We start from the raw sequence: 23,020 nt of genomic DNA, 5'->3' as shown, positions 1-23,020 counted from the left end.
TAGGATTGGACCCTTAGACTACAAAAGCTCAAATCTCAAATTCAGTCTGATCCAAGTTAAATTACCCTCATTGATACCGCTGTGCCAACAGGACACAACCCACAGGGCTGATTCTAGTCCCCAAAGTTTCATTGAGGAAAGGGAACATTTGTTCTTTTGCCCTTGTAAAAGCCTCTGCTGTCCTGATGGGTCTACTAGGATTTGTGTCAGCTACTTTACTGTCACAGGTTCAAGGGAACCCAGAAGGTAGATTGCAGCAAGGAAAGGAGGATAGGATATCAGTGAAGTTGCTACCACTGCTACTGCCCCCTTCCCAGCCTCAATGCACAGCCTTCCCTGGTCTCCATCCCATTCTGTCATAACATTGCCTGGATGAGCTTAAGGTATGATGTATGTGGCATTGGCATCAGGGTGCCATTGATGCAGCATCTGAATAGGACTGGACCGTAAGGCAACCACCTTCCTTGGTCTGTTCATCATATGCCACATTCCTTCCTTTTACAGATGACTAGTTAATCAAGAGTAACTACTGTCACTACATCTGAACATACCAAGCTGGATAAAATCTCAACCACCTATCCAATGGGCCTTAGACTGCCCAGGCCTTTTCCAACACTTCTACATGTAATCCATCTGGCCAAAAATGTTTGAAAGTAAACCCCCCACAATCACAGAGAGTAACAACCCCACAAGCTCAAAGGCTGATACTCATAGGATGCACGCATTGTCTCAGGGTGACAGATGAAATATGACTGCATGAATCACTCAGCTGGGCTTGTCAGCTGCTTCAAATTCTCGCCATTCTCAGCCATTTAGGTAGCTGCTGGTGTCCTCGAACTGGTGACCTTCTTATGTCATCTTCAGGCTAATGGAGGCTCTACCCTCTAGACCAAACCTCCTGCCCATTGATTGATTGATTGATTGATTGATTGATTGATTGATCTACTTATGTTCCTGGTGACCTGGTCTCAACAACCACCCCTAGAACAGTGGCACAGAATCCTCAGCTGCCCCAGTGTCACGTGGAGAAACAGTGCCGAAAAGGCCTCTGCTGTAACTTGTGGGGCCGGGGCAGCCACCAGAGTCTCCTTGAGGTAAAGGAAGAAATGTTCCCTTACCCCAAGCTGAGCCCTGTGCATGGCAATGGGTCTTCTCAGTTCTGTGCTCACTATTTAGCGGCCACAGAACTCAGGAGGCCCATGTTGGGCTTTTGGATGTGGGAGGGGGCACAGGAGTCAGCAGCAGACTCTGCCACCACCCCCGCCCCCTACCAGGTCTGATCCTCCCTTTGGTATGCCCTCTCTTCGCCCAGTTCCACCCTCCCCCGCTTCCACTGCCCTCCCCTGCCCTGAAAAGCACTAACCAAAGGAAGCACATACCACTGGCTGCTCCAGTGACATGTCTTACCAGTGCTGAGGCTCAGCACCAACTGGTGCTGGCCTCTTCACCGGCGCAAGCAGAGTGTCTCCCATCAGTGAGAAAGTGCCTTATGGCACTTTTATCACACTCAGCGCTGGCAGTGTGAGTGCACTGCTGGCAAAGGCTTAGAAGGATTGGGCTCTCAAGGAAGTTGCTGTTTGGACCAAACTTCTACTTACATTACCTAGGTTTTATATAAGTGTATGAGGATGATTGAACACTAGTGAGTATGTGCTTTTTAAATTATGTGTAAAACATGTGTAAAACAGGGGTAGGAAACAATCATATACAGAAAACCTATATAGTGGCCAGTTGCACAGCTGTTCAATTTGGTGACAAAAGGGCAATTGAATTGAGGGTGTAAAGTGCAACAAAAGCATTTATTGTAGTGGTCCAAACAAAAAGAACTCAAAACCAAGACCTAGCCAAACTGGCAGAGACCAAACTCGCTCACAAATAAACACAAGGCATTCACAGACAGAGGAGAAAATAACAAGCTCTAGGGGAAATATTCAGCACAGACTTCACACTGCTGTGGCAAGTGCTGTGCTGGTCCATACAAAAGTACCATAAAGCACAGTGTGAAGGCTGTGCTGAATTTTTCCTCTAGAGCTTTTTGTTTTTATTTTAATAAATATTTATTTATTTATATTTATTTTATTTATAGTAATAGTAAAAGAAAAACAATGAACAGCAACAACATAAAGTAAAATACATAAAAGACAAAAATAGAAAAGAAAAATAAAAAGAGAAAAAAACTACATAGAATATCTCTAAGAGTGTAGCAAGAGTGAAGTCAAAAATTTCCAGTTGCTTACTGCATTATATTAATGATCTAAATTTCTATCCTAACAAAAGCAATATCTCCAACAGTTCCTCTTATGACTAATCTTCAAATCCAGAACTCATTAAGGGCCTAATCCTATCCAACTGTCCAGCTCCGGTGTAGGCATAATGCAGCCCAGTGGTAAGGGAATGCATGTTCCCATATGTTGAGGAGGCCCAATGACTGCCCCTCCACCACAGGACGCAGCACATTCCCCACTGGCACAACTGCACCGGCACAGGACAATTGGATAGGATTGGGCTTGGTCAGTTCAATCCTGAGCTCCCATGGCATGCAGCTTCGGCGACACCAAAAACGGCTGCCGCTGCATCCTGCATGCCACGGGCTACCACGGGCGGCACCTTGGTGAAGGGGACTTTTGTCCCATTCTCCCAGGTAAAGGAAGTAGCCCAGCAATGGGGGTACTCAATTTATCGCCAAAAGATTGTGTAGAGTGCCGAGTTCCAAATGACCGAACAGGACTTTTCTTTAAGTAATGTCGTAAGTTTATCCATTTCTGCAAAGTCCATCACTTTTATCCACCATTCTTCTGTCAACGGTATATCCATGGTTTTCCAATATTGTGCATAAAGTGTTCTAGCTGCGCTTGTCATATCTTTTCCCCTCATATTCATCTGTCATGCCCAACAAAAATACTTCAGGTTTCAATTGTACATTTGTTTTTAAAATCTACTGTTTCTGTGCTTATATATGTGACCAATATTTTTTTGCTTTAGAACATGTCCACCACATATAGTAAAAAGTTCCCTCCTGTTTTTTACATTTCCAACACCTATCTATCCGAGACAGGAGGTCTGGTCTAAAGGGTAGAGCCTCCGTTAGCCCAAAGATAACATCAGAAGGTCGACAGTTTGAGGACACCAGCAGCTTCCTGAACGGCTGAGAATGGTGAGACCTTGAAGCAGCTGACAAGCCCAGCTGAGTGATTCCACCTGCTCTTGCTGTGAGCAAGAAGCATCTTGGCTGCCCTCCATGTGAGAGATGGAGCTGCTTATCAGCCTGCGTGGAAGAACTGGAGGGCAGAAGGGAGACCAAACCAGGAAGATCCATTCTGAAATGTTGTTGGTCCTTGAAAGAGAGAACCGCTATGATTGTAAAAATCCCTTTGAGGGATTTAGAAACGCCTGCCTATGTAAACTGTCTTGAATAAAGTCAGAGGAGTAATCTGATGACCAGAAAGGCAGTATATAAATACAGTGGTGCCTCGCATAACGAAATTAATCCGTTCTGCAAGTCCTTTCGTTATGCGAGTTTTTCGTTTTGCGAAGCGCGTTTTCCCATAGGAATGCATTGAAATTTAATTAATGCTTTCCTATGGGCAAGAAAAGTCAGAACAAAGTCAAATTTGGTTTACAAAGTGTTTATTAAGTGCTCTTTAAAGGCATACATACTGTACTGAGGATTTCAAAAACGGGGGGGGGATGCTGAGTGGGGAGCTTGAAGGCTGTAATCCTGTGCACACTTTCCTGGGAGCAAGCACAATGGGACTTACTTACATAAACTGAAATGAAGATCCTCCCCTTACTAGGGTGAAAGGGATCATGAACTGACATGAAGATCCTCCCCTTACTAGGGTGAACGGGATCATAAACTGACATGAAGATCTTCCCCTTAAAACAAACCAAAGCAAAACAAAAAAAAATTCGTCTTGCGAAGCACGGGTCATAAAAATTTGTTGTGCGAGTTACCAAACTTCGCAAAACGCTTTCGTTATGCGAGTTTTTCGCTGTGTGGGGCATTCGTTATTCAAGGTACCACTGTACCGAGTTGTTGTTGTTGTTGTTGTTGTTGTTGTTGTTATCTGACATATTTTCATACAATTTTGCTAATTTGCTTGGTGTCATATAATATCTATAAATCATCTCGTAAACATTTTCCTCAATACTGACATTCAAAGTAAATTTTATTTGCTTTGTCCATAGTTTCTCCCATTTTCCCAAAAGTACCATAAAGCACTTTGTAATGGCCTAGCAGTTCCTGGGGTTGGCATGAAGGTCAGGAACCCTGGCAGCATACGCCAAGGAATGTAGGTTCTACACCGCGTAGTTGGAGGTGGGGGAAAGGCAGGTGATGGGTGGGGTATAATTGCCCTTAAAACCATATTTATAATCATTGTTTTTCAAGCCTATGTAATCAGGGTGTCACTATAGGGTAACTACTGGCATACCATACAATTGAAAGATGCAATATGGTGTCTATCACTATGGCAACCAAAGTTTAAACAAACAAAAATAATCACTCCATAGTACTTTAAATTATCTTGAGTTGTGGAAATAAACAAGAGTTGTGTTTGGAGAAAGTAAGGAATGAATCAAATTGGGAGAAAGTGGTCAGCTAATAGTCGGAATCAACGTCTCATCAAATAACTGCTTAGATGTTCACCAACTGGCCTTTCGAAGGGCTTTATTTTTGAAATAAGATTTAAATTACCAGCGTCCACTTGACATTTAGCACTTGCAGGACACTGTATGTTGAAGGAAAAACTGGATATATTCCCTTCATTTAAAAAAAAAAATCAAATGTAGGAGTTAAAATTGTTCCCATTGGGGGGACCTCATGCAAAAGTTATAATTATGGAATAAATTCAGCTAATATGTTTTTACAACAATGCTTTGGATTCAGCATTTTCCACAGAGCAACCTTTATCTCCTTGTTTCTCATGCTATAAATCAATGGATTCATCAGGGGTGGCACCACAGAATATATGACAGCAAACATCAAATCCAGGACTGGTGATGACTTAGAGGCAGGTCTGAGGTAGACAAAGACTCCTGTGAATACCAACATGGAGACCACAGTAAGGTGGGGAAGGCAAGTCGAGAAGGCCTTTTGCCTTCCCTGCACAGAAGGCATGGTCAGCACAGCAGTGAAAATGTGCACATAAGTTACGATAATGAAAATGAAGCAGCCCAGCACTATTATAACACTGACTGCCAGAACCCCAACTTCGACTAGATATAAATCAGAGCAGGTCAGCTTGAGCAGTTGCGGGATTTCACAAAAGAACTGATCAACAACATTGGAGCAGAAGGAGTTTGCAAAAGTGCTACTGGTGTGGATGACTCCATAGAGAAGGCCACTAGCCCATGCAATGGCAACCATTTGCATACAGGCCGCTTGGTTCATTATCACCTCATACTGCAGTGGGTTGCAAATGGCAACATACCGATCATGCGCCATCACTGTGAGGAGGGCCAGATCCGATGCAATAAGAAACAGGAGGAAGAAGACCTGTGCAACGCATCCAGGATATGAAATCAGCCTGGAATTCAAGAGGGAATTCACCATGGATTTGGGTATGGTGACAGAAATTGTTCCGAGATCCACCATGGCCAAGTTCATCAGGAAGAAGTACATGGGAGCGTGCAGGTGGTGATCAAGGACTATTGCAATGATGATGAGAAGATTCCCTGTCACTGTTGCCAAGTACAGCACTAGGAAGACAAAGAACTGCAAGTACTGCAGCTCTCGGACGTCAGAAAACTCCAGCAGTAGAAAGTCAGTCACAGAAGTTGTATTGTCTGTATTGTTCGTGATTACAAGTTGTACGTTGCCTGAAGGAAACAAAAAAATGGACATGTTCCAATTCACTAACATCCATTAAAGAATGAAGCAACCACAATTAATGTATCCCATTTTTCCTTCTCTTCCTTTTCACAGTTTAAGTTCTCAGTTGTGTGCCTGACATAGGGTTTGATGGGGCAAATGCCCCAGGTGCCAGCTGCTGGGACCCCGTGGAAGCCTCTCTGAGGCTCCTGACGGGGGTGGAAACTGTGCTTCTGGTTTGCCGCAAGCACAGTTTATAGTGCTGGGGAACCTCACAGAGGTTTCCCCAGCGCAGGAGGAGGTCGTGAGAGGCTCTGTGAGCCTCTGGTGAGTAGGGGGAGCAGATATCTGCATGGGGGCGGCAACGATAGCCTGCAGGGTGGGGTGCCAGCACGGAGCTTTGCCCCGGGTGCGGGGCTGCAGAGGTCCACAGCTTTAAGTCCTTACAGGGGACAGAGGACTGCATCTTACATTCTGTCACCTTGCTTCCTCCCAGGCCACCCAGGCTACAATGTGAGAGGGATCTTGGAGTTGCAGTGCATCACAAGATTAACAAAGTCAGCAGTGTGATGCAGCTGCAAAGAGGGCGAATACAATTTTGGCCTGCATCAGTAGAACTGTAGCTACCAATTTATGAGAAGTTGTTGTTCTGTTTTACTCTGCATTGGTCAGACCTCGCCTGGAGTACAGTGTCCAATTCTGGGCATCTCATTTTAATAAAGATGCAGCCAAACTGGAGCAGGTACAGAGGAGAGCAACAAGGATGATCAGAGGGCTGGAGGATAAGAAAGGTTGAGGGAACTTGGTATGTTCAGCCTGGAGAAGAGAAGGCTGAGAGGGGATATGAGAGCGCTCTTCAGATACCTGAAGGGCTGTCATATGAAAGAAGGGACAAATTTGTTCTCAACTGCCTCTGAAAGTAGAACTAGATCCAAAGGGTACAAACCGCAAGAGAAGAGATTCCAAGTGGACATCAGAAAAAATTCCTGAGAGTGGAACAGATTGCTGAGGGAGGTGGTGGATTCACCCTCGCTGGAGATCTTCAAACTTGACAAGCATCCGCTGGAGATGCTCTAGGAGGAGTTCCTGCTACAGGTAGGGGGTTGGACTAGTTGACCTTTTATGTACCTTCCAATTCTAGGATTCTATGAAGTTGTGGGAGTTGAAAACTAGGCTTACAACCTTTATTATCCATTGAGATAATAAATACTGCATAATTAGAAAAGAGTTGTGTCTACATCCACCTTAGGTCCATCTAAACCTGGTTCCTCTGCCCCCTGCAATTTGGAGAGTGACAGCAGTTTGAACATGTGCAGCAGGACATTGAGCTGTCTGGCTCTATATTGCCTACGTGGCCTCACAGTCACTTTTCAGGGTTTCAGAGAGAGAAGGGTCTTTCCCAGCCCTACCTAGCCAATAATCACAAATGCTGACCATTGCTAAGCCCATATGTAATGCTGCACGTTACAAAAAGCGTTTATATTGGGGCTGTAGTCCCAGGATCTTGGCTGGGCATATGCTGTAGAAATGTTGCAAGCTAAGACTCTCCTGTGTTTAAGGGAAAGTCTGCCACTGTCTCTTGAAAGACTTTGAACATCATGGGAAGCTTTAAGCAATTCTTTTGTTTTAAAAAAATAAAGTCTCATTACAATGAGAGAAAGAAAGGCATTAATGCCTAACAATAAACAGATGAGACAACCCACATCCATTAAGAAATGCCATGTGACAGAAAACACAAAGACTGAATAAAATGTTCAGACATGAACACAGACATCAAATAGAGCTTTATAAGGAGGGGAAATGGAACTGGGGAAAGTGTGAGAATTCTCCCTCCTCATGCACCATGACTTGAGCCCCTTTCCCACCTAGGTTATTTCTAAAGAAAAAAAGAAGTAGGATTACATTTTAAGGTGCAATCTGCTTTGGTCATCATAAAAACAGTGTGGGAATCCAAGATACACAAGCTGGAGCAGCACAATAGATGAGCCACCAAGCTGAAGGGATCTCACAAACCAGGGACAGTTCCCCTTAAGCAGCTCGATAATCCTCTTGTACGCTTCTGGTCAAGACTGGAGAGAAGGGAAGGGGAAAAGCTCTTGGCAGATCACGCACTTGTCTAATGGGAGGCCTTCAGCTTGTGCAGTCCAAACATAGACAGCGTATTCTCTAACAGAACCCACAGTACTGTCTACGTGGTGCTCCATTGTAGCTGGCAGTATATACTCAGTATATACATCTAGTAATATATGTAATATAAACTTCATTCCAGTCTGCATTCAGGTTCATTAAACTTTACTGATTACTATGAAAGTTCTCAACATGCACCTGAATAGCTATTACTGGAAGAAACTGGACTTTAAAATGATTAATCTTTGGCTGGATTGAGGTTATGTATGTATGCATATCAGCTCCATGGCATCTTATGAAACATGAAGTGCCCCCCCCCCCAAATGCCCTACTAGTTGCAAATCAATGACTTACTTTTCATTCTTTATCAAAGTTGGAATCACCAGCAGCACTTCCATCAGGCACTTTCAAGCACTGTATATTTGCCCAGCTCTCCATGAAACTTTATAGAAGTCATCCTCCCTTTTTCTTTTCTTACTTTGAGATGTAAAATGGTCTACCTAATAGCAATTTAGAGATTTCATTAGATTTCTGAGCCTGGAGACTTGGTCTCATGGGCTTTACACAACTCTCCAGTAGAGGCATATAGAGAAATGTTAACACTTTGCTCTGTATTTCCAATATTAGCTTATAGTTCTGCTGATATTAATGGAGAGGCTGTCTTTGTGTGAGAACATGAACATGATAGAGCACTCATGACAGCAACATGCTCCTCAATCACTGCCTCATAGTTTTCTTCTCCTGGACAAATGGCTCTTCTCCAGGGTTTAATAAAAGATATAGAGCTCCATCCTATGACTTGCTACAACAGCATTTGAATGTCAAAAACAGGAAGAAACACCAGGAGCAGAAAACTGGAATTGTTTTCAGTCCAGATTACTCCAGAACAAATATGATTCATTTGGATCCCTACCCTTGAAACTAGCTTTACAATCATGGTCATTGATGTCTGTGCAACGGGGTGCCATGAGTATTGGTATAAAACAGGGTTGTCCAAACATTTTGGCAGGAGGGCCACATCATCTCTCTGACACTGTGTTGGGGGCCGGGAAAAAAAGAATTAATTTACATTTCAAATTTGAATAAATTTACCTAAATGAATATATTAGAGATGGAACCTATATGAATGAATGAAGGTCTTGCAATAGTTCAAGGCCTTGCACAAAGCAAGGCCAGCCTTTCCTTTGCTGCCACTGCTGCATCACGGATGTGAAACAGCAAGTAGCGGAGGGAGCCCTCAACCCACAGCTCAGGTGGAAGGTCGAACAGTCGTCCTCATGCTGAAAGCAGCTGCGTTGGGCCAGCACGGGCTCCAGCAAGTCTCTGGAGGACCAGAGGCTCATTGGAGACTGGGGGCTCCCCGCCGGCCTGATTGGGAGCTCCTGAGGGCCACAAGTGGCCCCCGGGCCGGGGTTTGGGCACCCCTGGTATAAAACATCAGCAGGATATTTAAATCAAAATGAAATTTGAAGTTTATTTTGTTGTGAAGGAAAGAGAGTTGTTTCTAGGGCTCAGAAGAAATAGTGTTATTCTAAGGCAGTGTTTCTCAACCAGTGGTACTCATGCCACTGGTGGTACTTGAGGTGGTGTTTGGTGGTACGCATGGTACCCCCAGAATCCCACTGCCTGGCAGCAAGACCAGTAATGCAACATAACAAGCACCAGGAGGCTCGGCTCAGTGGGCAGAGCTCCAGCACGTGCTTTTCACTTGCTGCAAAAAGCCTCCCCTCCTTCTGCCCTGAGCCTCTTATTTAAGCTGGTCAAGTTGCATCTGGCCTCCCAATCTGTAAATACCGACAATGACCATCAGCATCAGTTACTTCCAGTGGTACTTTGAATAGGTGGACCATGCAAAGTGGTACGGTGGGGGACAAACTTTGAGAAATACTGTTCTAAGGCAAAGCATTTGTGTTACAGCAGGGTTGACCAACAACTACGTGACTCCTGATGTGGCAGGGCAAATGTTTTCCCCCTTGCCTGATGGTGTGTGAGCCTCTGACTCCCCCACTCCTCTGACCCCCCCCATGCGCTAGCTCCGCACTCTCCTCCTTTCTACAGTTCTTTTCCTCTCTGACACCCCTCTTCCTTTCCAAAGCAGGGAATAAGTAAAAGGAGAAGGAAAAACTGTAGAGACAAGCAGGTGGAAAGAGGGGTGGCCGCAACCCAATTCCTGCTTTCAGTTGGCCTCATGAATTGGCCAGCTGTAAGAATCCTGACTACTTGGCGGAGGAATGAAAGTTAGCTTGGAGACAGTCTTGATTTGCAAACTTGAAGAAAGAGGACTTCCCCCAAAGAGGGTTGTTAATGAAGAAGTGAGAAAGTAGGCCTGAGGAGAGGGGGGGGGGGCAAATTCCTGGGGCCCAGGGGGTCTGGGTCATGGCAAAACAAACTATACTGCTAGGAGACAGTAGTTCAGTTGACATAATTCCTAGACCCCAATATGCTCCACCTCTTATTGTGGTTTACAGTGTGCCTACAACACATGGCACTATATCAAGTCTACATATGTTTTGTCATTATTTTGTTGTCTCACTACCCTGGGGCAGTGCCAGTTTAGCCAAAAGTGACTGTGTGGTTTTGTCCAGTACCACTGAGGTCAAAGCAGCACTAGAGGTGGAAGATTGTCTCACTGGACTGCGACACTAAAGGCCTATGCAGGATCCCTGCATAGGGATCTCTGAAGGGGAGAGGGCAAACCAGCAAGCAAAGAGATATAATGCAACTTTTTCCCCCCAGTACATCAGCCCTGCTTCCTTTCCAGGGGCTCACTGTTCACTTGCCATTTTTCTCTGGATCTTACTCTACAGCAGGGGTGTCCAAACCGCAGCCCAGCAGCCACTTGCGGCCCTTGACGACTCCCAATCTGGCCCGCAGGTAGCTCCCAGTCTTCAATGAGCCTCTGGCCCTCCAGAGACATGCTGGAGCCCTTGCTGGCCTGATGCAACTACTCTCAGTGGGAGGATGACTGTTTGACCTCTCGCATGAGCTGTGGGACAAGGGCTCCCTCCACTTCTTGCTGTTTCACGCCTATGATGCAACAGCAGCAGCGAAGGAAAGGCTGGTCTTTCTTTGTGTAAGGCCTTTTATAGGCCTTGAGCTATTGCAAGACCTTCATTCATTCATATAAGTTCCACCTATAATATATTCATTTATGTAAATATATGTAAATTTATTCAAATTTGAACTGTAAATGAATTCTTTTTTTATTCCTGGCCCCTGACACAGTGTCAGAGAGATGATGTGGCCCTCCTGCCAAAAAGTTTGGACAACCCTGCTCTACGGTATCCCCAATGCTCCACAAAAACTCTGTCCAACAAATATTTTCTTCTCAATTGATGCAAAAGATGATCTCATGCAGCAGAATATTCTGGAGCGATAATTTTGAGATGTGCAATTAACTTCAATTACTACGACGCCGTCTCCATCTCAGAAAATCTCATATGAATTTTCTAAGGATGCAAAAACAAACAGTAACCAAAACGGATTGTGGATATAATAGATCAGCCTGTTCCTGCTCAGAGCTGAACTGAGGATCGATGAAAGTAACTCCATCATTGTATTCGGAAACTAAATCAGCAAAATTAGTTTGGGAACTTCTAAATGAGGGAGTTGCGGTCTGGCTGCTGGTGTGTAACAGGAAGAACCTGGACACTGAGAATCAAGATCGGGCCATGATGGCAAGAATATTTATGTTACTGCTGCTGCTGCTCATTCTGGGCCTGCAGTTTCCTCCAGCTGCATGCAAGGCCCAGACCGCCATGTGCACCATCTCTGATCCCTCCCTGCTCCCGTACAAGTATCATCAGAGAGGGGATCTCATCATTGGTGCAATTGTTTCACAGTTTGGATGCCTTTTTGATGACATTTCCTTCAGTGAACACCCCAAAACCAAGTTGATGGATGAACTTGTGTAAGGAAATAATGAAAGCTCTTCATAATAGCCAGTAATCCAGATCATATCCATTTTATAAAGATCAGAAAGTTCAGGGCACAGCCAGCAGTGTGTGTGTGTCAGTATGATTGTGTATTTTTCTTGAAGATGCATTTTGCTTTATTATTAGGATCCTTTAAACAAATTTTATGAATATATTTTCTTCCATATGATGAGTCTAGTATCTTGCTTTCATTCTCTTCTCCATTCTGTATTCCTAATTAAATTTATGACACTGACTGGCAAGCAGGTCTCCGTGGTGTCAGAAGAGAATCTTTATCTGCCTTCCTAGAGCTGCCAGGGATTGAACAAGTGACTCTCTGCATCTAACTTTACCGCAGTGTAATGCTTGACCATTGTGAATGACCCTCCCCAAGTTTAATAACTCCAGAGCATTTTAACAAAATTTAATAACTCCAGAGCATCAGAACTCCTCCTGTACCTTCACTCTGGCACTGATATTTCTGGCACTGATATTTTATATCCTTAAATCACAAATCTTGAGTGACCTAGAGCCCAGACCTGGGCTGGGCCAGTGCTGGGTATCACAAATGTGCCATAAGGCACACCTGGAGGAACCAGGGCAGGAGGGGGATGGGACAGAGCTCTGCAGGATCCTGAACTCTGTGTTGGGTCAGAAGGCCCAACATGGAGTCTCTCAAGTTCGCACCAGTAAAATACCCAGCATAGACTTGAGAAGTCTCACTACAGGGCCTGGGTCTTTCCCCGAGGAGACCTCCGGCAGCTGCCGCAGGATACATCAGCAGCCGCTTTGGCACTGCTGCACCTGGGGCAGCCCCTCTGCACCCACTGCCATCTTTAGAACTGGGCCGCCTGTCAGAGAAAGAGTCAGAACTGTAGGAGTAATTTGAAGGAATTCGTTTCATGCACTCTTCAGCAACCTGTGAGCCTGTATTCAGGATTTTAGGATTTTAAAATCTTTTTTTTTTTGGCTCAGTGGAAACTGAACATACTGATTCTAGAAACCCCATAATTCTTCAGAATACCAATGGCATGATTCAGATCAAGTTAAATACTCTTTTGGTAACACTGATTTCAATTGTGGGGGCGTGAGTCACAAGAGATAAGTTTGTCCTTAATTTTTCCCATTGAAATCAACAGAACTGATTAGGGCTTGACCTTGTCTGTATCATGTCCGTGAATGTTGTTTAACTGCATAACTCACAAGTCACCATCATTTTGACTGTCTTATACAAGCTTGAACATTTATAATATATGATACTAATAATATTTTAGTCTCTGATCATGTATACAGTATAATGGAATGCTTTCAGATAGATACTTCAGAAAGGGTATCTGTTTCACACAAAACCTAACACTTCCTTTAGCCCAACTCCGAAGAACTACCAGCATGTCCTTTCCTTGGTATTTGCTGTGAAGGAGATAAATGAGAACCAGAAGATCCTACCAAATGTCAGCCTGGGCTTCCACATTTACGACAGCTACTTAAATGCAAGGCTGACTCATCAGAACATCCTGAAACTTCTTTCCCTTGACGAGACGATTGTTCCCAATTTCAAGTGTGTCAAGCAAAAAAACCTCATAGCTGCTATTGGGGGACTTGATCCTGAAATCTCCTTCTACATGGCTACGCAACTGGGCATCTACAAGATTCCACAGGTACAAATAGCATGTGAGTCAGGAAGCTTTTTTAATCACTGAGGGCATTAATCCCTTTGCGTATTTCCCGTTTGTTCTTCCCAAAACGATTGAATCTATGGAACCAAGTTTAACATTTCCTTAGCATTGCGGTGGCTATTTATGTTGAAAAGACTGCTGAGAATATGAACTTTTTCCAGAAGTGTTTTAGAAAGTTCGAACTAAGGCTTCTGTGACCAGAGTTGTCACCTAATAAGAAATTCATTTTCCGGGTTTCAAGGCCACGTTCACCAAGTCTAGATAGTAACCTGAGGTTTTGCCCTAAACTCTGTAGACTAGAGCAGTGTTTCTCAAACTGTGGGTCAGGACCCACTAGGTGGGTCATGAGCCAATTTCAGGTGGGTCACCATTCATTTCAGTATTTTATTTTTAATATATCAGACTTGATGCTACCACGGTATGTGGAAATGTGGAAATACCACGGCATTTGTGGAAATGTGACAATCTCTACCCTTAACAGACTACTATGTATAAGCTGTTAACAATGATAGTAAATGGGACTTACTCCAGTGTAAGTGTGGGTAAGATTGCAGCCTAGTATTGTTTAAACTTTTCCTGCTTGATGATGTCATTTCTAGTCATGACATCACTTCCGGTGGGTCCTGACACATTCTTAATCTAAAAAGAGGGTCCCTGTGCTAAAAGTTTGAGAACCAATGGACAAGAGCAGGGGTGTCCAAACTTTTTGACAGGAGGGCCACATCATCTCTCTGACACTGTCAGGACTGGGAATAAAAAATAATTCATTTACATTTCAAATTTAAATTTGTTGTTGGCAACCTTCAGTCTCGAAAGACTATGGTATCGCGCTCTGAAAGGTGGTTCTGGAACAGCGTCTAGTGTGGCTGAAAAGGCCGATTCGGGAGTGACAGTCCCTTCCACACCGGGAGCAAGTGCAGTCTGTCCCTGGTCTGTCTCCCTGGCTATGGGCCTTCCTTCTTTGCTTCTTTGCCTCAGACTGTTGGCCAAGTGTCTCTTCAGACTGGGAAAGGCCATGCTGCACAGCCTGCCTCCAAGCGGGCCGCTCAGAGGCCAGGGTTTCCCACCTGTTGAGGTCCATTTATGTAAATTTTAATAAATTTACATAAATGAATATATTAGAGATAGAACTTATATGACTAAATGAAGGTCTTGCAATAGCTCAAGGCCTATAAAAGACCTTGCACAACGCAAGGGTGGCCTTTCCTTCACTGCCACTGCTGAATCACAGATGTGAAACAGCAAGCCATGGAGGGAGCCCTTGTCCCACAGCTCATGCAAAAGGTTGAACAGTTGGCTGAGAGCTGAGAGCAGCTTTATCAGGCCAGTGCAGGCTCCAGCAAGTCTCCAGAGGGCCAGAGGCTCATTAGAGACTGGAGGACCCCTGAGGGCCGGATTGGGAGGCCTCAATGGCTGCAAGTGGCCCCAGGGCTGGGGTTTGGGCACCACTGGACTAGAGTATTATCAAGGGAATAAAGAAAGATACAACTAAGCTAAGCCACTGGAAATTCTGAAACCTGCTAGGAGCAAGAATATCATGCTTTAATGCATGAAACAAAAAACTAAGGTAAATATCCCTGGCAAAAGCTCAAAAGAACCCAAAGTATAGACAATTGCCACCTGCATACAGCAGAGCCTACTCAGAGCTTTGCTGTATGTTTACGACACCTCTGAGCCAGTTCAACGCACTTGCGCTGGCCAAGCGCACAATTTGGACTTGCGCTCTCAGATCATTCATTCATTTTACATCAATTATACCCTACCATCTGAAAATTTGTATTATATTTTTACTTAGATTGCCTACTGTACATTAGCTCCACTGATGAATGTGAAAGTGCAGCTCCCTTCCTTTTATCGGATGGTCCCCGATGAGGCACATCAGTACAGAGGGATTGTCCATCTACTTCAGCATTTCCAATGGACATGGGTTGGGATCATTGCTTTGGATGATGATAGTGGGGAACATTTTGTGAAGACCATGAGGACAATGTTTTCTGAACATGGAATTTGTACAGCCTTCAGTCAAAAAATACCACTTCTATCTCAGTTTACAGAGATAGCGGAGATGCTAAAGTCCATCGATGTAACAGACTCCATGATATCCATGACCATGTCACGAATCAATGCCAAAGTCAATGTATATGTCATAAATGCAGAAGCTCTGACCATGTCAGGTTTGAAATTGGCAATATATTTTTATATGATGATGGAAGGTATTACAGAGATTTTTACAGGGAAAGTGTGGATTATGACAGCCCAGAATGATTTCTCAACACCACTAGTTAACAAAGATTTTAATATTCAAATCTTCCATGGTGCCTTGTCTTTTGCAATCCACTCCAATGAAGTGTTGGGCTTTTCAGACTTCCTTCAGTCCCTACATCCTGATTCACAAAAAGGAGATGATTTCATCAGGATCTTCTGGGAACAGGCATTTGGTTGCATTTTTTCTAATTCTGAGGGGAAATCGAGCAGTATTATGTGCACTGGTCAAGAGAGATTGGAGAATCTCCCAGGGACTCTTTTTGAACTGAGCATGACTGGACAAAGCTACAGCATCTACAATGCAGTCCATACTTTAGCACATGCATTGCAAAGAATGTGCTCAATCAGATCCAAGCTCAGAGCAACGGTGGACGAATGTAGATTCTCTCCTCCAAAGCTATCAAGCTCTCAGGTAACGTTCTACTCAGAAATAATCTCCCTTGTTCATGGTAACCTTAGAACAGTGGTTCTCAAACTTTTTAGCACCGGGCCCACTTTTTAGAATGACAATCTGTTGGGACTCACCAGAAGTGATGCCATTAGCCTGTAAGTGATGTCATGGCCAGAAGTGACATCATCAAGCAGGAAGAGTTTTAACAATCCTAGGCTGCAATCCTATCCAAACTTACCCAGGCGTAAACCTCATTGACTGTCGTTAAAAACTTATACACAGTAGCCTATCAAAAGTTCAGGTCTATAACATCTCCCCAATGCAGTCACATGCCATATGGGAGCATCAAGTCTAATCTATTAAAAATGAAATATTGAAATGAATGGGAACCCACCGAAATTGGCTCACGACCCACCTAGTGGGTCCAGCCCACAGTTTGAGAAACACTGCCTTAGAAGGTTAGATCAAAAAATGGAAACAACAACAACAACAACAACAGTATTTATATACTGCTTTTCAACAAAAAGTTCACAGAGAAAATCAAATATCAATGGCTCCCTGTCCCAAAACGGCTCACAATCTAAAAAGATGCAACACCAGCAGGCAGCCACTAGAAAAGACACTGCTGGGGTGAGATGGGCCAGTTACTCTCCCCCTGCTAAATAAAAGAGGAGCACCAACTTGAAAAAGTGCCCCTTAACCAGTTAGCAGGGGTTATGTCTTTGAAACAGAGGTCAAGTCTTTGAAAGTGGATGATTCAAGTATCTGCATAGTTTGAAAGTGCTCGCCAAAATTGAGGGATTTGTGAACAATCAAATGGGGCATTCTCCAGTTCTTCCCATAAAGCAGACTTCTTACGTTTGGAGAGTGTGGAAAGTAGTGGGAGGGGGCAATCCCAGTGCCCCAATAGCATCCTTTTCCATTAGAGACTGTGATGGTAGTTTCATGTCATGAATGCCTGTTGTGAAACAAATTTTATATCCATCATTTGCCCGCATAACCCAATAAAATACAAAAGAAGCGTTAGAACTGGTGACAGTTTATTAATCAAATCTGGAGCATAAGCGTAAAACCTAATAACTCCACTCACTGTTAAATGTTGGCTCCTACACTGAGGGAGACAACAGCCACTAGCTATACCCCCCTTTATGGATTTCCCATACTGACTCAATGCCTAGGATAACCTAATGGCTATAACCAGCTTCTCACTATCTACTCTCATTAGGGCAAGTCTTGCCCTAATGAAGAGAATAAAAAGGAACATAAACTGTGGCAAAAGAAATGTAAGAAGGTGATATGGGAGGCCAAGAGAGACTATGAGGAACGCATGGCCAGCAACATTAAGGGGAATAATAAAAGCTTCTTCCAATATGTTAGAAGCAGGAAACCCACCAGAGAAGTGGTTGGCCCTCTGGATGGTGAGGGAGGGAAAGGGGAGATAAAAGGAGACTTAGAGATGGCAGAAAAATTAAATGAGTTCTTTGCATCTGTCTTCACGGCAGAAGACCTCGGGCAGATACCGCTGCCCGAACGGCCCCTCCTGACCGAGGAATTAAGTCAGACAGAGGTTGAAAGAGAAGATGTTTCAGACCTCACTGATAAATTAAAGATCAATAAGTCACCAGGCCCTGATGGCATCCACCCAAGAGTTATTAAGGAATTAAAGAATGAAGTTGCTGATCTCTTGACTAAAATATGCAACTTATCCCTCAAAACGGCCACGGTGCCAGAGGATTGGAGAATAGCAAATGTTATACCAATCTTTAAAAAGGGAAAGAGGGGAGACCCAGGAAACTATAGACTGGTTAGCCTAACATCTATACCGGGTAAGATGGTGGAATGCCTCATCAAAGATAGAATCTCAAAACACTTAGACAAACAGGCCTTGCTGAGGGAGAATCAGCATGGCTTCTGTAAGGGTAAGTCTTGCCTCACAAACCTTATAGAATTCTTTGAAAAGGTCAACAGGCATGTGGATGCGGGAGAACCCATGGACATTATATATCTGGACTTTCAGAAGGCGTTTGACACGGTCCCTCACCAAAGGCTACTAAAAAATCTCCACAGTCAGGGAATTAGAGGACAGGTCCTCTCCTGGATTGAGACCTGGTTGAAGACCAGGAGAGTGGGTGTCAATGGGCAATTTTCACGATGGAGAGAGGTGAAAAGCGGTGTGTCCCAAGGATCTGTCCTGGGACTGGTGCTCTTCAACCTCTTCATAAATGACCTGGAGGCAGGGTTGAGCAGTGACACCAAACTTTTCCGAGTGGTGAAGACCAGACATGATTGTGAGGAGCTCCAGAAGGATCTCTTCAAACTGGCAGAATGGGCAGCAAAATGGCAGATGCGTTTCAATGTCAGTAAGTGTAAAGTCATGCACATTGGGGCAAAAAAATCAAAACTTCACATATAGGCTAATGGGTTCTGAGCTGTCTGTGACAGATCAGGAGAGAGATCTTGGGGTGGTGGTCGATGAAAGGTATGACCCAATGTGCGGTGGCAGTAAAGAAGGCCAATTCTATCCTTGGGATCATTAGAAAAGGTATTGAGAACAAAACGGCTAATATTATAAAGCTGTTGTACAAATCTATGTTAAGGCCACACCTGGAGTATTGTGTCCAGTTCTGGTTGCCACATCTCAAAAAGGACATAGTGGAAATGGAAAAGGTGCAAACGAGAGTGACTAAGATGATTACTGGGTTGGGGCACCTTCCTTATGAGGAAAGGCTACAGTGTTTGGGCCTCTTCAGCCTAGCAAAGAGACGCCTGAGACGCCTGAGACGCATGATTGAGACATACAAAATTATGCATGGGAAGGATAAAGTGGATAGAGAGATGCTCTATAAACTCTCACATAACATCAGAGCCAGGGGACATTCACTAAAATTGAGTGTGGGGAGGGTTAGGACAGACAAAAAAAATATTTCTTTACTCAGTGTGTGGAACTCCTTGCCACAGGATGTGGTGTTGGCATCTGGCTGGATGCCTTTAAAAGGGGATTGGACAAGTTTCTGGAGGAAAAATCCATTATGGGTTACAAGCCATGATGTGTATGTGCAACCTCCTGATTTTAGAAATGGGTTATGTCAGAATGCCAATGCAAGGGAGGGCACCAGGATGCAGGTCTCTTGTTATCTGGTGTGCTCCCTGGGACATTTGGTGGGCTGCTGTGAGATACAGGAAGCTGGACTAGTTAGGCCTATGGCCTGATCCAGTGAGGCTGTCCTTATGTTCTTATGTTCTTACTCCCCAGGACAAGGGTAGGGTGTCAAGAAAGTTACGAAGGAAATTATTCTTGCCCAAATGGAGCACATCCAGCATACCAACACGTGAAGACCTCTAAAATTGTTCTTGGGTGGCCTTTAATGAATCAGCTGACCTCATGGTACACAACAATATCTACTCTTAAACCTACATCCACACAGAACCTGCCGGCTGTGACCTATCAGAGGTGAACTGTGCTGAGCATCTCTGTTCTCATGTTTGCAACATTTCTAGATACAACAGAACCCATGTTTTCTGTTTTTCTAGAATAAGAAAATACTTGAAGGAACTGATGCTTTTACGTTGGAGTGAACCCATAAAACAAAAGTCTCTCTCTGCAATGTTTATCATTACTTCTTTCAATCCAGCTTCACCCTTTCCTGAGGAGCATCTCATTTAACAACAGTGCTGGAGACACAATATATTTTGATGAGGACGGTGAATTAGCAGGTGGATTTGATCTCATCAATTGGGTGACTTTCCCAAACCAGTCCTTCTTGAGAGTGAAAGCAGGAATGATGGATCCATGGGCTTCCCCTGGCAAAGAGTTCAGCATTACTGAGGAGGCCATCTCATGGCACAGAATGTTCAATCAGGTAGGATATGAAAATAGTTTACGTGGTGGAAAACTAATTGGGGAATCTTCCAGTATTAAATTTTGATTATTCTGACCATTGATAATGCCTCTAATTCTTCCAAGGAATTCCATTATGTTACATGTGGGGTTAACCTTTGGCAGTTTTTGGTTTGATGTACTTAAATTTGAGGCATGTTTAACAAAGTGACACTTTTTTTGAAGGAAATATGCAAAATTTGCCACAAAGGCTCATATATTGAATATTAACAGCCTAAACCTATCCTTAGACACTCCACTCTATCTCCACATATGCTGATGCAACATGATCCAGTTTAGGTTGGGCATAGCTTGGGCATCAGGGCAACTCTGCCTGCAGCCAACAGGTCACAACAGGAAAGAGATCAAGGTGTTACATGGGAGGGAGGTGAAAGGGATTTGGTCAGGAGATGTGCAGCATGAAGGGGGGGGGGTTGGCATATGCCATATTCCAAACCCCATTTAGATGACATGCCTGTGACACTAAAAATGCTATGGCAATGATAGAACAATGAGGACCTGGTGTTGAAATAGGAGTCAACCTTGTTAAGCAACCTTCTTCTTCAGAAAGTTCACCTTAACAAACATTCCTTTCTTTTGTAGGAAGGGCCAGATTCAACCCCTCCCTTCCTCCCCTGACACAGCCCCTTTTTGTTCCCGTGAAATGCCCCATTATACATCTTCACACCTACAGCCCTCTCCAACTGCCAATATACTGGCACTGGTAGATCCTCATGGAGCCACTGTGCCCAAAGTTCACACTGCTACTTTGCACAAAGCAGACAACCCATAGGATTGGCATGTAAATAATATTTCCCAAAAGGCACACTGAACACTTCCTGGCCTCTCTTTGAAGTCAAAATTCACATATTCCGTAGAACAGTGAAACCAGCTGTAACTGCTGTAATCCAACCATCCTTCTGTTAAAGAGAAAAAAAAAATATTTCATGGGAATGAAACTTATTGTAGTGGAGCAATTCATGTTCTTGTTTCTGAATATACAGGTCCTGCCCATTGCTCTGTGTAATGACCAATGCCATCCAGGTTACAGCAGAAGGAAGAAGGAGGGGGAACCATTTTGTTGCTATGACTGTGATCCTTGTTCAGCAGGGAAAATTTCAGACCAGAAAGGTAGGAGAAATAACATGAAGTGTAATGAATCACAAAACATATAATAATTTTTACTCCCCCCAACATTAATGCTTTTACTTTTATGTGCGATTCATTAAAATTGCATTTCAATGTTTTTCAGACATGGATGACTGTTCCAAATGTCCAGAAGGTCAATTTCCAAACAAGAACAGAGATCAATGCCTCCCCAAGGGCCTCAATTTCCTCTCTTTCACGGAACCTTTGGGAATGGTATTAAGTGCCTTGGCTTTGTCTTTTTCCTTGATCACAGCTTTGGTCCTCAGGATTTTCATCAAGAACCAGGACACTCCCATTGTCAAAGCCAACAACAGAGACCTCACCTACTCCCTGCTTATCTCCTTATTGCTCTGCTTCCTCTGTTCTTTACTATTCATTGGCAAGCCTCAGGCAGCAACCTGCTACTTACGGCAATCATTTTTTGGTATGGTCTTTTCAGTGGCTATTTCTTGTGTCTTGGCAAAAACCATCACTGTGGTTCTGGCTTTCATGGCCACCAAGCCAGGATCCAGCCTGAGGAAATGGGTGGGGAAAAGGCTGGCAAACACCATTATCCTGGGTTGCTCCCTGATTCAAGCCAGTATTTGTGCTGTATGGCTCTGCACTGCCCCTCCATTCCCACATTTGGACATGGACTCTCTGGCTGAAGAAATTGTAGTGGAGTGCAGTGAAGGCTCCATCACTATGTTTTATTGTGCTCTAGGATACCTGGGATTTCTGTCTATGGTCAGCTTCATTGTGGCTTTCCTAGCTAGGAAGTTGCCAGACAGTTTCAATGAAGCCAAGTTCATCACTTTCAGCATGTTGGTTTTTTGTAGTGTTTGGTTGTCCTTTATCCCACCTTACCTGAGCACGAAGGGAAAGTACATGGTGGCTGTGGAGATCTTCTCCATCTTGGCCTCTAGTGCTGGCTTGCTGGGCTGTATCTTTATCCCCAAATGTTACATAGTTCTCCTGAGACCTGAGCTGAACAGTAAGGATCAGTTACTAAGGAGAAATTAATAAGCGTCTATTTCATTCCTGGTTATTTATAATATGTGGTAATAAACACCATCAAAATATCTGTGGTCACCCTTCTCTTCTCAATATTGGTAACAAGTAGGAAATCAATGGAAGAGGTACAAAATGGATGTTTTTTACTCCTTATATAGCAGACTTCTCTATGGTTACAGCTTGCTATATTTTATTCCCATCATAATATTTGGACACTTTGCAAAGGATGACCTCAATAGAATATGTGTGAAAACAGTACAGTTGAGAGGTTACAGAGGTACTAGTTACCAGGTCTAGGTGAGAACAATTTAGAAAAGAAAGAAGATAAAAAAAAAAAAAAACAAGCATAGTGCTGGCACAGCACCAAACATCATAAAAGACTCATATTGAAATCTATTTGGGTCTTATGTTGCTGGAATGAGTGTCCCAGCAGCGCAAGGCCCTTTAGGTCTCTTGCAATAGGTATTGAGCCATTTGGTGCAGGGTTTTTTTGGGTAGGGGGAGGGCGGTACAGGGGGAGGTACATTCATGCACAGGAGGAGGGTGGGATTGATGATGGCAGTGCACTCCAAATCCCATCCCCCACTCCCGGTTCTGGCAGCCTTCCACGGGATTCTTGGATTTGCGCCAGCTAAATAGCTAGTGCAGATTCATAGCCCCATAGGGACAGCTGGTACTTGAAAATTAACCCCTTTCCCTGAGTTGCCCTCTAGCTGCCTCCTAACCTGCGCTGGATACAGCGCAGACCACTGTGACCTGTCCCTGCACAAGTTAGGATTGACCTGCCCAGAGAAAGTAAGAATTCTGGCTATATGG

The 23,020-nt window shown here is 43.9% G+C and overlaps 2 protein-coding genes across 2 annotated transcripts; one reads left to right on the top strand and one right to left on the bottom strand.

Moving 5' to 3' along the window:
• Positions 1-4,837: 4,837 nt before the first annotated feature.
• LOC136653013 (olfactory receptor 14A16-like) lies at positions 4,838-5,845 on the bottom strand. The gene has a single exon (XM_066629938.1). The coding sequence runs from the start codon at positions 5,843-5,845 to the stop codon at positions 4,838-4,840; it is 1,008 nt and encodes a 335-aa protein (XP_066486035.1).
• Positions 5,846-11,475: 5,630 nt separating this feature from the next.
• On the top strand, positions 11,476-22,213 carry LOC136653012 (vomeronasal type-2 receptor 26-like). The gene is made up of 6 exons (XM_066629937.1): positions 11,476-11,849; positions 13,220-13,511; positions 15,325-16,206; positions 19,818-20,045; positions 21,067-21,193; positions 21,315-22,213. Exons 1-6 carry the CDS (start codon positions 11,476-11,478, stop codon positions 22,211-22,213), a joined length of 2,802 nt encoding a protein of 933 aa, XP_066486034.1.
• The last annotated feature ends 807 nt before the right edge of the window (positions 22,214-23,020 follow it).

The sequence above is a fragment of the Tiliqua scincoides genome, chromosome 5 (genome assembly GCF_035046505.1).
Source record: "Tiliqua scincoides isolate rTilSci1 chromosome 5, rTilSci1.hap2, whole genome shotgun sequence".
NCBI classification, from domain to species: Eukaryota; Metazoa; Chordata; class Lepidosauria; order Squamata; family Scincidae; genus Tiliqua; species Tiliqua scincoides.
Note: the sequence above shows the minus strand (reverse complement) of the source record. Positions and strands in the feature narration are given on the sequence as shown.

What these genes read in the sequence shown, in the direction of transcription:
- LOC136653013 (XM_066629938.1), bottom strand. Translation starts at nt 5,845, where the DNA reads ATGTCCATTTTTTTGTTTCCTTCAGGCAACGTACAACTTGTAATCACG.
- LOC136653012 (XM_066629937.1), top strand. Translation starts at nt 11,476, where the DNA reads ATGAAAGTAACTCCATCATTGTATTCGGAAACTAAATCAGCAAAATTA. An exon ending in CAAAGCTATCAAGCTCTCAG is followed by an intron (nt 16,207 to 19,817) that starts GTAACGTTCTAC and finishes CTTTCAATCCAG; the next exon opens with CTTCACCCTTTCCTGAGGAG. An exon ending in GAAAATTTCAGACCAGAAAG is followed by an intron (nt 21,194 to 21,314) that starts GTAGGAGAAATA and finishes AATGTTTTTCAG; the next exon opens with ACATGGATGACTGTTCCAAA.